Below are 22,070 nucleotides of genomic sequence, written 5' to 3'. Positions count from 1 at the left end.
AGATGGGTTCATCCTCTAATGTATATTTTAATGCCTTCGAGTTATGTAATTCCAGGTGCTAAGAGTAAGGAAGACAAATCTAACGGTAGTTCATAGTAAAAATAATCAGATTATCTGCAGATCAATAAAAGCTCTGCCAGTTTGATTGTGTAGTTGTGTGCATAAATGTGGTATACAACTATTAAAAGCGATTGCAAAATAATGAAATAATAATATCTATAAAAGTAGGTGGATTCTACCTACAAGTTGAGCAAACCATATTAAAACTATGGCTTTATAAATTCAATGCGTTTATGAAAATAACCATTCAATATATGCTAATATTAAAGTAAATAAAATTATAATGTATTCTACATGCTATTTGCAAACAGTCTTGATCATATTTTGATTTTTGTGTCAAAAAACTAAAAATAACACCCTGTTTCTTGTGTGTACATTCCCATGAGTCTCTAGTTTAGCTCCTCATATATTTCTTCATCTGCAAATAAGTCAAATATATGTTATGTTTATCTGGCAACCGATTGCTATGTATAAATTAACAGCTCAGCAGTGGATATAAATTATTAAGGCTTACCTATTGCTTCAGCCGGTGCACTCACAGCCTGTGTTACGGGGGCAGCCTCCAAATCAATCATGTTGCTGGCATCCACGAGTCCGACTACAGCGTGAGAATGGCATATTTGTTCAGCATACAGTATATGATACTTTTTAAAGATAATATTGCATTTAAAAATGAAAAAATACTGTCAACCCGCATGAACTGAGATAAAATATAGATACGGTACATCGAAACCTTTTTAATAAAACACGATCAATTGCTATTGCTAGAAGAAATATCTTACCAGCATCTGAGTAGGGATTCCTTGCAATCCACTTTCCTTCTGGACATCCCGTTTTACGAATAAGCTGAAGCTTCTCCTTAGCCTTCACAGCAATCATCATTTTGCCTCCGCTTGCGGCATTCTTCGCTTGTATGTAGTGACTAGTTACTAGATCTTCTTCGGATAACTGTAATGACACGTGTGTGACACGAATAGGACACGGGCACAAGCAGCACACTCATTTGCAGGACTCGTGAAAAGCCAATGGTGCATAGGGATTAAGATTAGGTACATTTGTCCTACCTATACCAGTGAATAGGAGTAGGTACATTTTTGCTATTTAGTATGCATCTCAAACTGTCATAAAATACGTAACTTACCTTGTACTTCTTCATGATAGTTTCCCTCTCCTTCGTCTCTTTTATGCGTTGCTAAAACAAAAAGCATGGTAAGATATACATATATATATACTAACTAATGAATGCACAGGTAATAAAAAAGTCTCCGCACAGATATGTTTCATTTAACATATACAACATTTATCTTTATAACTTTTAAACTTCATATCGTGAGAAAAGTGTTTTAGCAGTTCAAATAAATTAAGAAAAACAAAGAATTTTAAAGGTGTTTAGATGTGAAATAATTAGCAATGGCTAGATAAAGTATGTTTTGTTACATTGAAAAGTACATTGATACTATTACAATTAAAATGAACTGAAAAAATTTTTTGACATCAGCAGAAAGCTAATAGTGAGCCAATAAAGAAGGGAGAAATGAAGTAATAAGGAACTCGCAGTGTAAATACTTAAACTTCCTGTTTGGCAAGATGAACGAGGAAGGAGCACACAAGGTCTTCACTCGTTGCAACTTCTGGCGGCCAATTTCTCCGTCACATTTGGCTTGTTACAAGCCTGTGACCAGCCCTTTACCTCAAATGATATTTCTATTAAAGTATTTTCATTTTCAAAAAGAAATGGAGAAACTTTTCTGAATACTTCACAAAGTGGAAACATTCATAACTGTAGAAATTGAATACCAGCCAGGTACTAACCTTCTCCTTCTCTTTGGCTATCTTTTCCTGTTTTAGCTTTTCTTTTTTTTCTTTTTCTTTCTCAGCCTTTGAAGTTTTTTGTGTAGTCTCTGGTGATACTATGGCAACTGGTGGCTGAGGAGGGGTTGGATTTCTGCATGGTGGAAATGAGCACTATAATAACTTGTATGACACAAGGAAACGGAAAGCAGGACAGCCATGCACATTGAGTAGCTGCCATCCTAAATGATGCTAGATGCAGGACGCTGGCAAATTTTTGAAATGTGCTAAATGTGTAAAGTACCGGTAATATATATATGTAAATCTCAAAGTTTGTCTTCTGTTTTCTGTCATTTCTGGGTCCAGTTATAGCAATTAAAATCTAGAAATGAAAAATCCGCACAGTACTGCAGTTGAACCCGTGACAATTGCAAGCAGAAGTTTGCAACCACGCACACCTAACCATAAGGCTAAGCCATTCATATCACTTGCAACTGTGTTATCTACGGTATCATTATCGCGATTGCAGGTTACAAGCGAAATGGGTATGAATTTTGTATAATTAATGTATCATTACCTTTTGTGTTTGTTTTTTTAAAAGCTATTTCAAAATTCACCTATTTTTTTTAATTTGTAATTTTCAAATGTACCGTTACCCGCTTCAATTTCCGGTTCTTCCTTATGGCTATCGATAAAATCTATAAAAAATTTTAACTTTTACACGTAAACTATTGTATTATCAAGTAGGAATTGCCTTAACATTCTCTCTCCGTCCGGTCAAACGAAGTATTAGACAAAAACAGTCCGCTATCTCATTTTATGTCTGTACGAGCATCGAGAGGTCTGAGCATCGAGCGGTACCAGATATCTATGCTAACTAAGATGTCTACGCTAACTAAGATGTCTACGCTAACTAAGATGTCTAAGCTAACTAAGATGTCTAAGCTAACTAAGATGTCTAAGCTAACTAAGATGTCTAAGCTAACTAAGATGTCTAAGCTAACTAAGATGTCTACGCTAACTAAGATATCTACGCTAACTAAAACATCTACGCTAACTAAAACATCTACGCTAACTAAAACATCTACGCTAAATAAAACATCTACGCTAACTAAGATGTCTACGCTAACTAAGATGTCTATGCTAAGTTGCTAACTAAGATATCTACGCTAACTAAGATATCTAAGCTAACTAAGATGTCTACGCTAACTAAGATTTCTATGCTAAGTTGCTAACTAAGATATCTAAGCTAACTAAGATATCTACACTAACATATCTACGCTAATTAAGATATCTACGCTAACTAAGATATCTAGGCTAACTAATACATCTACGCTAACCAAGATGTCTACGCTAACTAAGATATCTACGCTAACTAAGATATCTAGGCTAACTAAGACATCTACGCTAACTAAGACATCTACGCTAACTAAGACATCTACGCTAACTAAGACATCTACGCTAACTAAGATATCTAGGCTAACTAAGACATCTACGCTAACTAAAACATCTATGCTAACTAAGATGTCTACGCTAACTAAGATGTCTATGCTAAGTTGCTAACCAAGATATCTACGCTAACTAAGATATCTAAGCTAACTAAGATGTCTACGCTAACTAAGACATCTATGCTAACTAAGATGTCTACACTAATACGATATCTAATATATATATATATCTAAGCATAGCAATTAAAATCTAGGAATGAAAAAATCGTTTCGCACTGGCATTGAACTCGGAAACAACGGTTCAGGAAACCAGCGTGCTATTCACTACACCACATCGCCTACTCATGATTCTAGAGAGTACTTGTATAGTCATATGACTAGCAACATCATGGGGAGGTTTGAAACAATAATGGATAATTTTCGTGTCTTAAAGATGTGATTGCGTCAAAAAAGTCGATCAAATGAAATTAAAACCAATAAAAGGCTAAAACATCAGCTACAGTTTGATGTTTTTTGTCTTTGTAGACTAACCCTGTCCAAGGATATAAGCGTTTGAATGAGATCATTTTTTGAAATGCTCAGATTCGAGCGGCTGCTTTATTCATGATGTGATACATATAAAAAGAGTCCAGGAGCAATAAATATACGATCTCTTCTTTAGCCAATCATTAGTACCAAATTTTTATATAGGTCATGATAAATGTTATTGTTCATAAAACGCATTGTCTGTGGGAAGGTTCTCGTTGTTAGGGATTTTACTCAATTACTAGACGGCACATTGCCATAGTCATTTACTGAATCAATTGACATCGTTAATTTACAGAATTACTGTATCGGCACGTTTTATTGACAAACAACAAGCAGTTAGGTATTGCTCTGATATAATGACTTATATTGGCGGGTGTGCAATTCGACTTCCAGTCCAGTGGGCTAGGTGTAAGACTTGTTAACGGCTTGGTCCGAGATCAAATCCTCTTCGGTACGGAATATTTATTCCAAGACTTTAAGATCTATAGCCGGATTTCCGACGAACGAACACATGGCCGGACTTTGAGAAATATATAAATATAATTAACCTAAAGGTATTAATTTCACTACTCATGAATACATTTAGTAATTAATAAAATTATAACTTTGCTATCACTCCTCGTTTCACAACTTTTTTATCGTTTCACCTAGCTATAATATTTGCTTCGAATTTTCTTTGGCAGTTTTAGCTAGTAAATTAGATTTATGATGAGAATGATGAATGTACGTTCACCTTTCGCTTGTAAAAGTGAGGAGAATTGATTGATTAATGCTCATGCTCAACTCTCAGAAACCAAGCTTTGAATTTTTGGCGCATTTTCTTATTTTATAATTTTACACTCTCAGTCTAACTAACTCTCAAATTGAAAGCTTTCAGTAGAAACATTTTAGAATGACGTATTTATGAATGACATATTTATTATATTTGTTTTATTGATTACAACATGTTTATGTTGATTTACAACATGCAATGCGCACGACTTAATAGTTCTACTATTTGTCGCACGACCTTATTGGTGTTTCATTGGCCGATTTTAATTTTGATTAGAAAAGCATGTCAAGTTTTTATCACGATTTTTGGCCAAATTAATCTGTCTATTTATGTATAATCCGATCAGATGGGTTAGTTTTAGGATATTGCGGAAACTTCAAAGACTTGGTAACATATATAAATATTTTTATATGTGTTTTGTATCATTATTATACTTAAATGACTCTACACAAAAATGGTTAAATTTGTTGATGAGATTTCGGTACAAGGGTTTGGTAACGGCCGGTAATGGATAATTTTTCAGGAGTTGTGTGCACATACGCATTTATCATAAATCTCCCAACCAATCGCTTCGCTCGTGTTTGGTCGTGGGATAACTTTTACTAATAAGAATATAACTACATGTACATGTTGGATATTATATTTATAATTAAATGATTAGCCCTGCAAATAGTCTTCGGACTGCAAGGCCTCACCTTGCTGGGGGAGGCGGCCTGGCCTCATCAAACTCTTCATACAACTCTTGGCCTTCTTCTACAATGCTTGTGTCCACCTCAGCCTCTCCATACAACTCTTCTATCATGGGGGAGTCTATGGGAAGGAAGTAGGGTTGACACCACGGAGATATCCATACACTTATTCTCATTACAGGCTTTATTCATCGCATCAAGTCATTACCAAAAACCACAAAATTTATACTCGGAAGTAAAAAATGACTAACCAGACAACAGCGAGCATCTGGCAGTCATAAACTATTGAGACTATTGCAACACCTCATCGACCAAACAAAAGCATGTAGCTAGGTTAGCCTGAGAGCTTTTCGCCCAAAAAAAATTTGCTGACTCACTGAATATTAAATGGCAATCTCATTATAGAAAAGAACTTTTTACTGTTATTATAGATGAGTGATGAATAAATCATATAACAATTTATATTTGAATCTCTTTAACAAAAACCTCAAAAACTGAGCAAAGCCGAGCACTTTCTAGAAAGGTTCATCCTGCTTCCATGAGTGACTATTTACATGCATAAACTGTCATATAAGCAACTATTACTTGCAGGATGTAGCAAGCCCCACCTTCTGTTGGCCAAACGCAGATAGCTCAGAGATTTTTTATTACCTTTAATCAACAAAAGGCAATACATCGGAGCAAATGAGAGAGAAATCATCGAAGCGAAGAAGAGGTGATAAAACAAGTAGACTGCATAAAATAAATATGTGAGCCAGTACTAGTTGATGTCAGGTCAGTACTAGGTGATGTAAAGTCAGTACTAGGTGATGTAAAGTCAGTGCTAGGTGACGTAAATTCAGTACTAGGTGATGTAAATCAGTACTAGTTGATGTCAGGTCAGTACTAGGTGCTGTAAAGTCAGTACTAGGTGATGTAAATCAGTACTAGGTGATGTAAGGTCAGTACTAGGTGATGTAAGGTCAGTACTAGGTGATGTAAAGTCAGTACTAGGTGATGTAAAGTCAGCACTAGGTGATGTAAGGTCAGCACTAGGTGATGTAAAGTCAGTACTAGGTGATGTAAAGTCAGTACTAGATGATGTAAAGTCAGTGCTAGGTGACGTAAATTCAGTACTAGGTGATGTAAATCAGTACTAGTTGATGTCAGGTCAGTACTAGGTGCTGTAAAGTCAGTACTAGGTGATGTAAATCAGTACTAGGTGATGTAAGGTCAGTACTAGGTGATGTAAGGTCAGTACTAGGTGATGTAAAGTCAGTACTAGGTGATGTAAAGTCAGCACTAGGTGATGTAAGGTCAGCACTAGGTGATGTAAGGTCAGTACTAGGTGATGTAAGGTCATAAATCAAGCATCTCTTACAGACAGATAACTATTTGCTCCCATCAACAAAATTGTTTAAACCACAACAAGCAATGAGAACATATAAGCTAACTCAATTATGCCTTCTCTCGATAAATTACATTCAAATGCTGCAAATTCAGTCAAACGTCCAATGATCTGAAGGAAATTATTGAACCAACAATTGTGCACATGCCTTTCCAGATTATCAAAAAGACAACTCCAAGACCATTCTGCGGTGTTCTCTCATTCGCACTGCCATTAATCGTTTTCCGGCAGATTTTGTGAATGCAAAAGACCGATAAAAACCATCTCTAGAATGATGCTTAATACAGCAAAACAACTAGCAAAATTGGTAGTGGCACCCAAGCACAGCATGTCACAAAATAATATACCAGGTAACTGCATGCAGGTGTATAGATAAAAACGCAAGCATAGATAATGCCTCTATGATTCTGCAGCTAATAAAATCTTGCAACAGAAAGTTGATACGAATAGAGGAGGTGGCAGCACAAAACATAACCATCTGATGCTCCTATTCCTTACCCCATATCAGTAATAATCCAGCACTGAACTACACAACGATCAAACAAATGTTACACACATTTGGAGTGATGGCTCTACTGGAATCATCAAAAACATTACATTATACAGTAATACCTGGAGATACTAGTGTGCCAACACAAAAAATTTCGAGCAAATTTTTGCCTTGACATGAGACAAGTTTGAGAAATGAGCATGCGAGATTCGTATGATTCGTAGGTTCCCGATGCGGTTATTAAGGGACTGAGTATGCGAGAGGCCGTTTACGAGAACAGCATCGCTTGGTTTTTTCCGTCGGATCAAAAAGTATTTAAAAGGCCGACTGAAAGTGAAAGCGAGTCTAAAAGCGATGCAAACAGAGCCAAGCTCGAAAGAAAAAATTGAAAAAAAAATTAGAATTAAGTTTAGTGTAAGATTGAAGAGATATTTTCAAGTGTGTGAATAGTAACCTAAATTCATTTAAGTTAAATGTAACATTATGTTATTGTATGTAGCATCACAAAAGTGTAGCGTACCAAACATGTTGCTGTCAAGTGTCTCTCACAGGGCCGTTCGGCGCTACCATCTGCCTTAAAGGTAGGAAGGAGCTCCATACAGTTTGGTACATAATAATGTTACATTTCATTGCAGATTTTTAACGACTGAATAGGTAATTTTTTATTTTGTAAGCATAGGTAGTGAATTACAACAATTAAGAACACGTTTTTCCATTGTAATATCCTGCTTTTTAATTTTTTTTCAGCAAATGGCAACAAAATAGTTTGTATTTAGTTATTTTATATAAAAATAATTGATTTGAGATACGAGTGAATTGACATACGAGCTCAATACTCAGTAAGCTCGTATCTCAAGGTATTACTGTATAACTAATCAAAGGTTATTATAGCTATTGACGGTGTAAGACATATCAAAAACCTATCCAAATCTTCTGGTAAATATAAACCACTTCATCTGGCAAACTAAGATGTACTGGTAGAGCAGACTAGAAACCAAAGTAGATGACAATGCATGGCAGTAATGCAATAATAAAGCTAACCTGCAGCAGCGGGTTTCGGGGGAGCTGGAGGGAGGCCTCTTTTAACAGCAAGGCTACTCGGATGAGGGGCCACAGGCAATGATGGAGCAGTTTCTGAACCCTCATCCATTTCATCTTCTTCAGTCATTGATTGGCTGAAAACAGATACCAATCCGATGGAGTAACATTTGTTAACGCTCCCAAGTTTTGAAGAAGGAAATTTCTAAATGTGTTATTAAACATGATTTTAACAGATAGACTTGACATACATCTTGAAGCTTTCATTACTGGTTCTTCCAGCACCGATTCTTTGGTCTACGCCAGTCTTGACATCTGTAAACTGAACTATGGGAAGACTAGGATTGTCCAATGATACTGGCTTTGTAGGTTTCCCGGGCTTTTTCGCAAACGGAAGTTTTTGAAATTTCTTCTTATCTTTTGTACACACTATTTCAACTTCTTTCTTGACTGCTTCTGTTCCATCATTTGTTGGTTCATCTCCTGTTCTATTGACTATCTTCAGAGACTGTTTGCGCGATTTAATCTCATTGGGGTTAAATGCTGGGCTCCGTTTGGCGATGGCCGCTGCAATGGCCGAGTTTGGCGATGTAGAATTCGTGGGCTTTGTAGGTACAAATGGCTTTTTGGTTTCAGGGCTACCAGCATTATTGTTGTTCACAGAAGTTGGCTTCTTTGGAACGTAAGGTTTACTTGGCGTAGATTCATTCTGTAAATAGAATGCAAGCAGTTACATTTAGCAGAAAATAAGACATTGCAACTTGAATATCTTAGGAGAGGTGGGCAATAACGCCATTCAAACCAGATTAGCGACACCAATGCCAATAAAGGGAAAGATCAAATGCTTCACATGCCAGCCATGCCAAACAGAAGTAGAAACAGGACATTAAAACTTGTTACTCACCCCAAATATTTCTGACTACAAATTGCAAGAGCAAACGACCGTTACAGTCTGTTTCAGTATTAAAGGTCAAACACTGGTGACTATGCTAAGGTTAATTCAGTGTAACCTTATCTATCTTATAACATTTCAGGCCCTGAAATTACCATGTGTATTAAATAGGAATGATGTACAAATTCAATTGTAGGAATTCAAACATTTGCCTCTTCACAAGCATGGCTGATATTTAGAAACCCATTGATTGTAAAATGAATGAGTTACAGCCAAATATTCCCCTATTTTTCCAGAACCATGGAATTATTTCCAATTGAAACAATATGCAAACTATATGGTTGATGCACAAATTGGTTCTAGTCTTAAAAGAACTGGACCGAATGCAATACAAGCACCGTGACAGCTGATTATGTTGTACACGTATGCCTCACAAAACTGCACTAACACACTTAGGTGTATACAGTCCAGTAGGCACTCCTATAACATAAAGAATCCGTTCCAGGAGGATTTACGTTATTGCGAATTCTCGATGTAAAAACAGTAGAATACATGTAAATTGTCTAATCCGTTCCAAGATATTTCCAAACTCATCCCTTTGGCCATACAAAAAGGAAAAAACTTGACTTAACTCTTTAAATTTGTGGGCTGTACTTTAACTGCGGTATTACTGGTTTGAATCAACAACTTTTCTCCTTTTTATGATCAATCTCACTGGTTTTATAGACCAGTGTGATTGAACATAAAAAGGAGAAACTTGTATGATTCACTTGTCATTTTTCAAAAAGTTGATCGGGACTGCACATTTTCAATGTTCATTTACAACGATTTGCTTATTTTTCCTAAACAGCAAAGTCTATTCTGCAAAGTAAAGCTAATAACAAATTTGTTGTACGTTTACAATAAGGCAAAGCAACAAAATCCTTTTACTATAAAAAGCAGATCTACCTGTTCGTTGTCTATCCTGTACCAAGGGGTTAAGGTTAAAATAAAAGATAACTTCTGACGATACTCCAACTCGTGACATTTGGATTGGTAGACCGACGCTGTAACACCTGCACCAACCGATTGCCTTTCAGTATTTATGAACAATTGCGAAGCTATCCTAGATTCTCCTTTTTGACGACTCTTTTAACGATCTATTACGACGAGCTAGAATATCGTGAAAGTTATAGGCCTATATAAGTTATATATTAGTTATATATAACAATATACAGAAGGCGTTTTTTCTTTCGCAAGTGCAGCGAGATAAACTAACAAACAAATCGAATTTGAAAACTCGCCCGACTTGACACTTTACGTTATAAATATGGAATTTTTTTTGTTGTAGGAAGCAAATACGTCACAGAAAGTTTTTACGTTATTTGGAATTTACGTAATAGGAGGTATATGTTGTAGGAGCGTCTACAGTATTATACACAAATAAATACGTGGCTTGAATTGGCAGATTGATCCACACTGAATTCGAATTCAATGCATTTTGGTGAAACCGACGGCATTAGGTGTTTAATTGAAAGCAGCAACATGTGCCCCTGTGATGCAAAGCATCTAATATATTATACAAGCATTTTTATAAAATATATTTTTCAAAACTATCTTTGTGTATGTATGTTCAATTTAAGTAAGAGGATTGAATTATATTTGCTACCTTTTTCAAAAAAGATTAAAGCCAGAAAAGAATATATGTAAAACCTTTAATAGACTAGTTGTAGCTTACCAAAGCTAAGCCTCCTCAGTTGTTTTTCTCCGTGAAAATGACACGAACAGGTTTATGTTACTTAAAACAGTCAGGTGTAAAGTATGTAGAAATGTAGAATAATGTAGAGTATCAATAAATATGCAGTTAACTAAAATATAGATGATATAACCCTTTATAGAGAATCAGATATGACAAGATAGGCTTAGGATAAGACAGCCTACAAATATGAGCTTCGAATAACATTATTCTTGCTTCATCAAAGTTGCAAAATGCCCATGTTCATCATTGCCATCGTTTGAATCTCTCAACTGTGGAAATGGGCACGGCGAGTATCAAAAGTCATGACAACGAAAGCCAAATTGATACTCTCTAGCAAACTAATGAAGGTTTGTACAGAACAAAGTGCCAAACTATAATAGGAAGGGTTCCTGGCTAGATGTACATTGTAATAAAAATAACAGATTTCAACAGATGAAGCAGAGTGGAAGACAGGCCTCACAGCAAACTTAAACTACATCTTCTACCGCAGACTCCCTTTTCGTGGCTGCTGAGCCAGTAACAACACTAGCCCTCCTGGCCTAGCCAAGTGGTCAGACCAGCTCAAGATATGCTGAAGTCTATCTATAAAGAGTAAGGCTACACTGAAGCGCTGTTAAGATATTGATATCAATGTGAAGGCATGAACAGCTATGAAAAGAAGTAACAGCAGTAACATGAAGGAGTGACTAGGACTCACTACTACCCAAACCATCAGCAGTTTCACTGGTAACGAGTCAGTTGAAAATTTGGAACGTAAGGGTTTAAACTCAAGTTTTGACACAGACCAAATCAGCAGAAAGGTACATGTATGTTCCTATACAAACTTCATTTTGCTATACAAGCCCTTAAAAACTGCCTGGTCATGTACAGGAAGATTGTCGATTCACTCCCTACTAAGCCCTTCCCTGTTGAAGCTCATCATTGAATCTGTGCTGTAGAGAGTTAAAGAGAAATTTTGTTTTAATATGGTAAACTATTTACTGACATTACGAAAAGTTTAAATAAAAATTATCATTGCAAAAACTTGTTTGTTTCAACGATACACAAAATGTATCTAAAAAAATTTAACAATTTGCGTGTCTTGCTAAAGGTGAGTTTCCTAACGGAAAAGACACAAAAAGATGTTTTTCCGTTGTTTGGAAAATTGTTAACTTTCTGATGAAATTACTGCAATATTTATGTTTGTGTACCTAGCATTTAATATTACTAACATTTCAAATCATGCACTAATTTGGATCTTTCCAACAGCTAACTCAAAGATTTTCAAAAGCTCAATCAGAATTGTTATGAAAATACCATTAAGGAGTTATGCACTCTTCAAAGTTGATAACTCTACGTGGTAATTCTTCTTTTATTGTACATATATATGGTATTTTGAGCATTACATGTACTACGATACCTAATGATGTCTACATCGGTGGTTGCATCGAGTAGAGATGCTTATGTAAAGTAGGGAGAACAGTTTTTAACCCTCACATGCTATGCAGGACTCTAGTCACAGGCTATGCAAGACTCTAGTCACAGGCTATGCAAGACTCTAGTCTGGATAAAATACTGTCATAGGTATCCTCAAGATACACATGGGTAGTTATAATATTAATCATTGTGAAATATTATAATTATAATATTTCACTCTAACCCATAAATACTGTTCGAGTATTGAAATATTAATGCGCAAAAATTTGTTCAAATTCAGCATTGAATTACTTAAAATATACGACGTATTCCACATTTAAAAGCACCTATTGAAAATGTTACTATGTTAGTGAATCCGTCAGCAGGCAGCATCTGTTGATAATTCATCAGAAAAAAAACAATAATTTACAACAGATTTATTCTGGTATATATGTCTGAATTTACCTCTGCGAAAAGAACTCAACTCAATGAAAAGAATGAACAAACCACAATGATAATAGGCAGTTGCGCCCCTCATTTATGGCAAAACCCTAACTTTTTACATCCCCTCTTAACCAACCATTTCAGTTAAACTCCAAGCATCTTCACTTGTCCACCATTAAACAAATCGGAATCTCAATTGATAATTTTATAAAAACCTTAACTAAATCAAATATAATCAATGACGCATGAATTGTTATGCTAAGACAGGTTCTGTAGGATGAAAGGAATGACATTATGTTCATTGAGAGGACATGGTTAGTTTGTGAGTAAAAAGAGAAATATATAGAGACACACATATGACCTTCTCATCTACATAGTACATAGATAGCATCAGCTAGCACGGTATGCTAGCAAATATCGAGTTGCACACACAGGCATTTGCAGATGCAGTAAGTACGTAGAATTTAAATTAGGACAGGTAAAGCAAGAGAGTGAGCCTCCTGAAAGGATACAGCTGCTACTATACAAAAGCAAAGCATATGTTAACAAGGCCATGCTGAGATCACAGAATAAACCGGCACCACTATGGGACATACATGTATTATTAGGTATTGTGAGGTTGTTTCTTAGGTTATATTGATAAGTATTCGCATACATTTCTGGCTTGCAGCTGAGCTAACCGTTCCTTCACACTGAGGCCTTTGGTTTCCCCAAATGGTGACGGATTCGCTTTCTTGACAGGATTTGAACTTGAATTCAAAATTACCATTGGCCTGGTCGTTTTCTCTGTAATACCAGCTTCGGCTTCATCATATATCTCCTCGTCACCCATTTCCTGCAAGCACTCACAACTGTAGTTGTCCAAGTGGATTAGGCTAGTGTGTATAGTGTATTATTATTGGCCAGAATTGGCTAATAATATCTAACAACAGTTAGCAGTCTACAAAGTGACAAGACGGTGGATAAATGCCAATAAATAAGTGACTAAACACGTCTCAACATGACGATAAGAACACATTCTATTTTCTGATCATGACAACTATGTAAGGCATGAACATGGCTCTAAGATAATCCCATTTCATAGAGTTCATACCGTAGTCAGTCACCAGAAATTACTTTGTCAATTATGAGACAAGATTAAAATTTAACGTCGATAATCAAATGCAGTCTAACACATTTACAAAACTAACACATTTTTGAAAAAACTAGCAAGGTTAATAGAAAAACTCAAATTAAAAAAGAAAAACTCCTGACTGGGTGTAGAAGAGTACTGTGAAACACTGCATTTTGGATGATGCTGTTGTATGCTATGGGACACTCCGTCGGAAAGACAAGAAACAAAAATTGGCATGGATTCAGTTTTGGTGTACAATAGCTGAAGCTAATGATAATGTACAAGTGTTCCAAGCACATATATGTCACATGAACTTATTATAAGAAATTACTCTTATGATCTCTAGCAGGGCAAATAACCAATTTTAGATATACCCGTAACAGCCGAGTAACTCTGAATAGAGGTGAAACAATGTTAACGCAGAGATAGCAACAGTAAACAGCATTCAAAGAGGGAGATAACACAAGACCAGAGGTGATTATCGTATGCAATTACAAGTGCTATTGGCTCTAGAGTATAGAGCATGGCTTAAGGGAACATGTCCAGCAAATTGTTAAAAACAGTAAGAGTGATAATGCAAAGCAGTCAACCTCCCACAGCGATGGTACTGAATAGAGAGAACTGAAATATACTCATAGAACAAATCAAGACAAAGATACATTTATACCTAAAAACCTGTGAACTCAAATAGGCTGCGTGTCAACAGTAAATGACTCTTAATATTTTTAATGCTAGCCTTGGTTACTGAGAGCACACAGCTTTCTTTAAAACCAGCGTCAGCTTCCAAGGTTTTGCATACAAGCTAGTATACCAAATACTGATGACTTCAGAGATGTTCTAGAATCTCTATTTGTATTATCCATTGGCCGGTGTTGTTTCTTCTGGCAACCAATAAGCAACCTAATAAGGTGACACGGAAGGTTAACTACGTATTTGACCATGACACAATTTGTCCGTGACATAATTTGTCCTTGCAGACTTGGCACTATCTTGTGGCACTAGCTACTCCTATAACTAGCCTACTACTGTTAATACAGGCCTTGGAAATATTGCTGGAATCATCACTATTTTGATTAGCTAAAAACAAACTTCCTCATCACCAGGGCAAAGTCAACTGCCATCGACAAAAAATCTGCTTCTGCCATCACAACTGATACTGCAAAAATTTGAAGTATGGTGAGGTTCATGTAACAGACAAACTTGGCTGACGGACAGAAAGGAGTACAATGTGTTAAGTATGAGGAGTATACCCAGACTTGCAGGTCAATGATATACATCACACATTCAAGTACTCAGGCAACTGGCAGCAACATGCTATAGGTCAATCCAGCATGACCAAAACTGGAATAGCTGACTCGCGTAGCTAGTGAAATAGGCTTAAAACTTTTCTATGGGACAAAATTAATTGGACCTTTTCTCACCTATGAAAAAATAGCTGAAAAGCTGATAGAATCATCTCAGTAGATGACAGATTTCCACCAAAAAAATTTTGCCTGAGATTGGGCTAGTCTTATCGTGCCTATGTCAAACCACAGCTGTAGTTTTGAGCTAAAGGACTAAGCGCACTGGACATATGACAGTTGGGATTAGCCTTATGCTGTCCATTTCAAATAAATATGATCACACACTAGCAAATTTAGTGCTAAAAGTGAATATTGTAGATACTTGAGTCTTTTCATTACACTAGCAGCAAAAACATTTAATCACTGCTTGGTCAGAGGTCAGCAGCATTTATATATATCAAAGCAAGCAAATATCTTAAAGCAATTGATACTTGTGTTCCACATCCTTTTCACCTTGGCTACTCACAGCTTTCTGCATTGTTAGTTTTACTCAAAACTTGCACGAAGTGTGATCAGCCTGTAGTCAAGGCCCATACAACAGACCACCCAAAAAATAAAGAGAAATGAGGTGCTAACAAGTCCAAAGGCTCACTACAAAATTACTTATGACCATTGTAGAGAATGGACTGGGTGAAACTGAAAGGCCATAGAAAATGCGCCGGCAATATCTCTGATAACTGTTTAAACAGAAACCGATTAAAACCAGTTATCACGGTGAGATTTTTTATCAGATCTTACAAGTAAAGTAGAAGATGGCTATACCAAACTGGAGCAAGATGACCACAAGTTTAGTTGAAGCCACAAGTTACTATAGCCAAATGAGTGATATCGGCTTATTGAACTCTGTTAGGTGTAGCCATAATCCATGTATTTACTGTATGGCCACCTTGAGTCTGAAGGGAGACTATGACTCAACCTTGTAGTCTGAAGGGAGACAATGACTCAACCTTGTAGTCTGAAGGAAGACTATGACTAGACCTTGTAGTCTGAAGGAAGACAATGACTCAACCTTGTAGTTTGAAAAGAGACTATGACTCAACCTTGTAGTCTGAAAAGAGACTATGACTCAACCTTGTAGTCTGAAGGAAGACTATGACGCAACCTTGTAGTCAGAAGATAGACTAAGACTCAACCTTGTAGTCAGAAGATAGACTAAGACTCAACCTTGTAGTCAGAAGATAGACTAAGACTCGTAGTCTGAAGAGAGACTATGAGCTAACCTATTAATCTAAAGGGAGGTCATGCCTCAAGCTTGTAATCTGAGGGAGAAAACTATGCACCAAACATCCATCATAAAATAAAATCCTAAGTCATACCAACGGCATGGTCTAAAAGGATTCTATGTATAACTCATGAAGTCTGAGCACTTTTTTGCACTTAACCACTTCCATGACCTCAATGAATAGCCAAAGGATATTTTTTTACGCAAACAACAAAAAAAGGTAATTATCATAATGAATTGATTATAGTACACTGCGGCGTAAATGATGTCATATACCACTTACAACTCCCACAAGAAACTTTCAGCGATGTAAGCTCTATGTGAGAATGAGGATGAAGTCCATCAGAGGTGCATTTCACTAGAGGCCTTTCAACGGGAAGTCCATATCGTTCATCCAACAAATTTTGCTCTGAAATACATGCAACCTTTCAGCATCAGCATATTAGTGTGTTTAGTTTGACAAAAATGCGTGATGGAGATAAATAGTCTACTTTACTTTCCTGAATGACTTCACAACTTTAATCACCTTATTTAACAGCATTTTTTCTACGCATTGACTTGAACAATGTAATTTTATTCATAGCAAAAAATTTGTGGAAACTCTTTGTAGCAAACTACTAAACAAAAAAAATCAGTTCAACAAATTAATTTTCTTGCTAGTAGTGAAGCGTTACAAGCATATATGCATGTATTACAATGAAATAACTGTGACAAGCTCCCTCACATCGCATAAAAGAATTGAAAAGTCTATAACAATTAAAACTAGCTCGATAAATCTGCAAATTATCAAATGGCAGTAACCTGTTGGAATTTAAACAAAACTCACAGGCAGCAAAAGCTTCATATTACTGGTGAGTCATGCGCATGTTGTTGTTCTGCAGTCGATAGACCAACTCAAATAATGGCAGTGAACGCACAGCATATTATAGTAAAACTGTCCCACAAAATGCATATGTTCAATGTACCATTGGTTTATAAGTCCTTTACTTGTCATCTAAATTGACACAGTTGATCAGGCTATCAAATTAGCTAAATGACGAGACCCAGGAAGTGTGTTACCGATTTTTTTATATTACTAATACATGTACTAATTTGACAGAGAGCTTTCCTTTCACACAGTTAATGTCGCAATTTCACATGTAGAGTTTTAACTGTATAGCATGATCATCAAGCCATGCTCATCTTAAATCCATCATTTATTATGTAAATATTTTTTAGCAATTCGCATAAGAATTTTAAATTAGCTTGACTCCAAGTTAACTTTGGCAAGTCTCCTTTGTTGTATCATTGAATTACACTAATACGGTTAAATTTGAGAAGCTGTACAATAACAATATTATTTTTGGTCCTTTCCGGTTTTGCATTTAACAGATAGGCTGTTAATTGTTAAAACATATTACCGGTTACATCTACAGTATCAACAACATATAGGACTCTAAAAAAGACAACAAAGTTTATTGTAAACTTATGTTGGTCGTTTAATGACTTTGTCACATTTAAAGTTTATGAGCAGTTATTGGTCTAAAATGTTATAAAACTGTTGTCTAAGAACAGTCAGTTATAAGGAAACTATGGACTCTCAACAATCGTTTTTCTCCTTCAACAAACCATTTTAATAGAATGTCCTTCAGAATTTTCAAACATACCTACATAGGCCTATTTGCAAAATCTTAAAAGTGCAGAATAACTTCCTTTGTTCCGGTGGTTAGTGTAACCTTAACAGTATCCTGATTTTATTTTTGCATTAGATGTGCGACTAGTGCATTAGATGTGTCACTTGAAAACTCATGCAGGCCTATCATGATATACTATTCTCCCAGCTAGATATCTAGTCTTGAAGCAACATGCTATTAAAAAAAATGCTACATCAACAGTTTTCTACATATATGACAAAAACTGACAAAAACAAGAAAGTACAAGATGCCTTTTCTGATAAGTGGTGTGTAATCGTGCTTTGAGATCTTATGTAGCGTAACAGTATCTATGGCAATGGTGAGACGCTACTGGGAGTCAAGGTCAATGATGCTATCGGAATGGAGTTAAAGCTATTACGGCTTATTCACGGCTTTATCAGCTTTCCCGGGACTATTGGCATATAAGCTCCACAGGACCTCATGGACTTGCTTACTCTACAGTGTCGTATCAAGGTATGTACCTGCACGTTATTTAACATGGCGTCGTAGGCAGGATACTGTGTTGTTACATTAATTAATTAAGGGGTGTTATTATACTGTGTCGTTCTATTATATCGTTGAAGGTTGGTAACATTAATTAGTAATGCTATTGCGTGTCGTGGCGTTGTTCGGGTAGGTGATTGTTATTTATTTGGGTTGCCACGTTGTATGGTAGAGGAGTAGCATTATCGTAGCAGTGCTATAGTGATTCCTTGTGTTAGTCGTTAGGTGAGTTGAAGGTGGTTGTTGTTAGTTGGGTGCTAATATGGCTGCTAGACAATTAGATGTTAGCATTTTCCCTAAGTTGAGGCTAGATAGTGGAAATGTCTCTAGTTCTTTTAAGTCTTGGCTTAGTGAGTTTGAGATTGCATGTGAGCTTACTTCGTTCCGTATGGATAACAATGAAGGTGGTGCCCCACTCTTTGCGGGTAGGACTAAGCTATTAGCTTTATTAAGCGCTATTGGTAGTAAAGGAATGGAGTTGCTGAGAAGCTTAGGGTTTGATCTTGCTAGCCAGGCAGCTGATGCTTACCAAACAGCTTTAAATCTTTTGAGAGGCCATTATGAGAGAGAGGAAAGTGTGTTTGTGAGAACGATGAAGTTTGTTACTGCCTCACAGGCTTTAGGGGAAGAAGAGAGAGAGTACTTGGTGAGAGTGGAAAAGTTGAGTAGAGATATGGATTTCGGTGATGGTAATGATGACTTAAGGCAGCGCTTTTGTGTAGCTTTAGCAGTGAACGGTTTGCGTGATTCCGGTGCCAGAAAAGAACTAATGCAGGAGACTGACTTAACTTGGGAGCAGTTATCTAATAGGTTGAAAGCTAGACATTTAGCTAGAGAATCAGAATCTATTATCAGTGGTGCTAAGAGAGATATCAAGGTGGAATCTAGTGACAGTAGTTCTCTTGCACCTGTTTGCCACGTTTCTAGAAAGATTGAGAAATCTCATGATGAGTGTTCTAGTTATAGGCTGCCTAGGAGAGATAGTTCAGGTAGTGCTAGATCTGACACCTTTTCACCTGGGTGGAGAGGTAGGCAAAGTTATAAAAGGTCATCACCTAGACGATATAATTCCCCTGCTAGAAGTATTATTTGCTTTGCTTGTAACAGGGAAGGACATCATGTTAGGGATTGCTCGAGTGCTAGGTGCTATGTTTGTTCAAAGAGAGGTCACATTTCTAAGGATTGTCCTCGCAACAAGTGTTTTGAAAGACGAGAGTCTAGACGTGATTGTAAGAGATATAGCAGCAGTGGTAGTAGTAGAAGCCCATCAGGGGATAGGTATAAGTCTAGTAGACAAAGTAGGAGTTTTAGAAAAAGTCCACATAGAGTGAGATTCACCAAAAGCAATAAAGATGGGCTATGTAGTAGTGACATTAAACAAGTTTTAAAAGTAAATGGGAAAAATGTTGAGTTTACACTCGATACAGGAGCAGAAGTTTCTACGGTAACAGAAGAGACTAGTAAAATGCTTGGTCTGAGTTTGAGTAAACCTGAACGTAGTATATATAGCGCAGATGAATCTTCTCTATCTGTAGCTGGAATTTGTAAAGTTGAAATCAGAAGCACTTTTAGGTCAGTCGACACTTCCGTGTATGTTTTAACAGGTTCTAGAAAAAATCTTTTAGGATTACATGAGTTACATCAGCTAAAATTGCTTTACATTAATAGTATGTGCAAAGATGATTTTGACCAAAAGGAGTTTCTTGACATTTTTCATGGTTTTAAAATGAACTTGAAGGAAAATATGGAACCTAAGCGTTTATTAACACCCAAACCAATGGTGTCTGGTCTTAAGGATCAAGCTGAAAGAGAATTAGACATAATGTCAGCTAGTGAATCAATTTCTCGATCTGGCGCTAGTTATGCCGGTGTAATAAAGAACAGTGGAAAAGTTCAGAAAGCCTCTATATTGAACAAAGTGAATGAGTTTTTAGACGAAATAGAAAGCGACAGCTTTTTGGATGAGAATAAATTTGAGGAGAAAAGGAAAAATATTAGGTTAAGGAGAGAGAGGTTACAGCGCAGGTTTGAGGAGCAGATTAGGGAGTTAGAGAAGGAGGAAATGGAATTGAGTGAGGAGTATGAGAGCTCTGTCGCCCTCCAAGGCGTCTTAGCTGAAATGGCCAAGGTGAAAGCCCGTTTGCCCGCTAGATTTGCAAAGGCTAGGCCCGCGGTGGACAGCGTTTCTGCTGGCGCCCATGCTTAAGCAGAGAAGGCTGCTAGACCTGGCTCTTGTAATCCAAGCCTGGAGGGCGATTCCAGGGAGGAAAGCTTGAGTGCGGAGAAAGCCAGGGTGGAAACTGGAGGCGCTGCTGAAAACTTCCTGGAGGAGTCTCTTAAGACCCCAGGTTTGTCTGAAAGTAGCAAGCCTGTCAGTACGACAGATGCCTGCACTGGTCAAGAGGAGTCCAAGACCCTTGACTCAGCTGCAGAGGAAGAGTTGTTGGGAAGCGAAGAAGGTGATGGAGGTTTTAGGAAAGAGGGAAATTTGATGGACTTTAAGGATTCAGAGTGAACACGTAAAGCAGAAATAGGCGGCTTTTGTGGTTTCTTTTTTTGATGTATGTAACTTGATTGATGTGGATTTGATATTGGAAATAAATGTATATATATGAAATTTAAGATCTTCCGAGGCCGTTTCCTAGGAGAGGGGGCATGGTGTGTAATCGTGCTTTGAGATCTTATGTAGCGTAACAGTATCTATGGCAATGGTGAGACGCTACTGGGAGTCAAGGTCAATGATGCTATCGGAATGGAGTTAAAGCTATTACGGCTTATTCACGGCTTTATCAGCTTTCCCGGGACTATTGGCATATAAGCTCCACAGGACCTCATGGACTTGCTTACTCTACAGTGTCGTATCAAGGTATGTACCTGCACGTTATTTAACAATAAGCACTACATAACATAAAAACAATGAAACCAAGAGTATCTCAAGTTCATGTCCACCAGCACTTGTGCAACAACTGGATGACTAAATAATCAACGAACGTCGACTGTCAAAATGCAGTTTTCAAAAACGACAAAAAAGGTTACGTATTCCATCAGCACTATTAAAATTTGCAAGCATAAAAAGCTCAAACTGAAACGTAAGGATTCTTTACAAATAACTATGAGAATCGAAGTGCAACTATTGACTAGCCAACGCACTTCAGCATTAGCTACCAAACTATAATTTAAAATTGAAGTTTTAAGATAATTAAAGATACATGTCTTGATAAAGATAAAGAACTGTGTAAAAATTGGAAGCTATACAGTCATTAAAAATATATAGTTTCGGAACTTCCGCCTAAATCGGGTTTCCTTCGATGTCAAACATGCTTTTTTGTCACACAAAAAACAACACAGATATAAATGTGGTGTAATTATACAATTACCTGGTACTCACAAAGTAATCGTCTCCAGCAATAGAAGCTTTAAAATGTGACAACAACACTACGTATCCGCCTTTAGCGTCTTCACTTGTATTCTTCTTGTATTGTAAAGCGGTCAAAGATAAACGCGGAAACTGTCCTTCGGCTGAGGATTATTCGTCGATGTAC

The 22,070-nt window shown here is 36.8% G+C and overlaps 1 protein-coding gene across 3 annotated transcripts; it reads right to left on the bottom strand.

Annotated features, from left to right (window-relative positions):
* Positions 1 to 3: 3 nt before the first annotated feature.
* LOC137390007 (FYN-binding protein 1-like) lies at positions 4 to 22,066 on the bottom strand. Of its 3 annotated transcripts, none has more exons than XM_068076227.1 (12): positions 21,917 to 22,066; positions 16,635 to 16,760; positions 13,328 to 13,507; positions 9,108 to 9,122; positions 8,455 to 8,912; positions 8,207 to 8,340; positions 5,295 to 5,409; positions 1,873 to 2,005; positions 1,202 to 1,252; positions 843 to 1,008; positions 575 to 658; positions 4 to 478 (listed from the first exon to the last, which is right to left on the bottom strand). In XM_068076227.1, exons 3-12 carry the CDS (start codon positions 13,502 to 13,504, stop codon positions 450 to 452), a joined length of 1,362 nt encoding a protein of 453 aa, XP_067932328.1. In that variant the 5' UTR covers positions 13,505 to 13,507; positions 16,635 to 16,760; positions 21,917 to 22,066; the 3' UTR covers positions 4 to 449. The 3 variants fall into 3 exon arrangements, with proteins under 3 accessions (XP_067932328.1, XP_067932327.1, XP_067932329.1); XM_068076226.1 differs by having other exon boundaries at positions 21,906 to 22,034; XM_068076228.1 differs by lacking the exon at positions 9,108 to 9,122 and having other exon boundaries at positions 21,906 to 22,034.
* Between the last annotated feature and the right edge of the window lie 4 nt (positions 22,067 to 22,070).

The sequence above is a fragment of the Watersipora subatra genome, chromosome 3 (genome assembly GCF_963576615.1).
Source record: "Watersipora subatra chromosome 3, tzWatSuba1.1, whole genome shotgun sequence".
NCBI classification, from domain to species: Eukaryota; Metazoa; Bryozoa; class Gymnolaemata; order Cheilostomatida; family Watersiporidae; genus Watersipora; species Watersipora subatra.
Note: the sequence above shows the minus strand (reverse complement) of the source record. Positions and strands in the feature narration are given on the sequence as shown.

Bases quoted from the DNA above. Each gene is read 5' to 3' on its own strand.
- LOC137390007 (XM_068076227.1), bottom strand. From the start codon at position 13,504: ATGGGTGACGAGGAGATATATGATGAAGCCGAAGCTGGTATTACAGAG. The intron at 1,253-1,872 runs GTTAGTACCTGG...TTTTTGTTTTAG, and splicing joins TAGCCAAAGAGAAGGAGAAG to CAACGCATAAAAGAGACGAA. The intron at 659-842 runs GTAAGATATTTC...CTCACGCTGTAG, and splicing joins GAATCCCTACTCAGATGCTG to TCGGACTCGTGGATGCCAGC.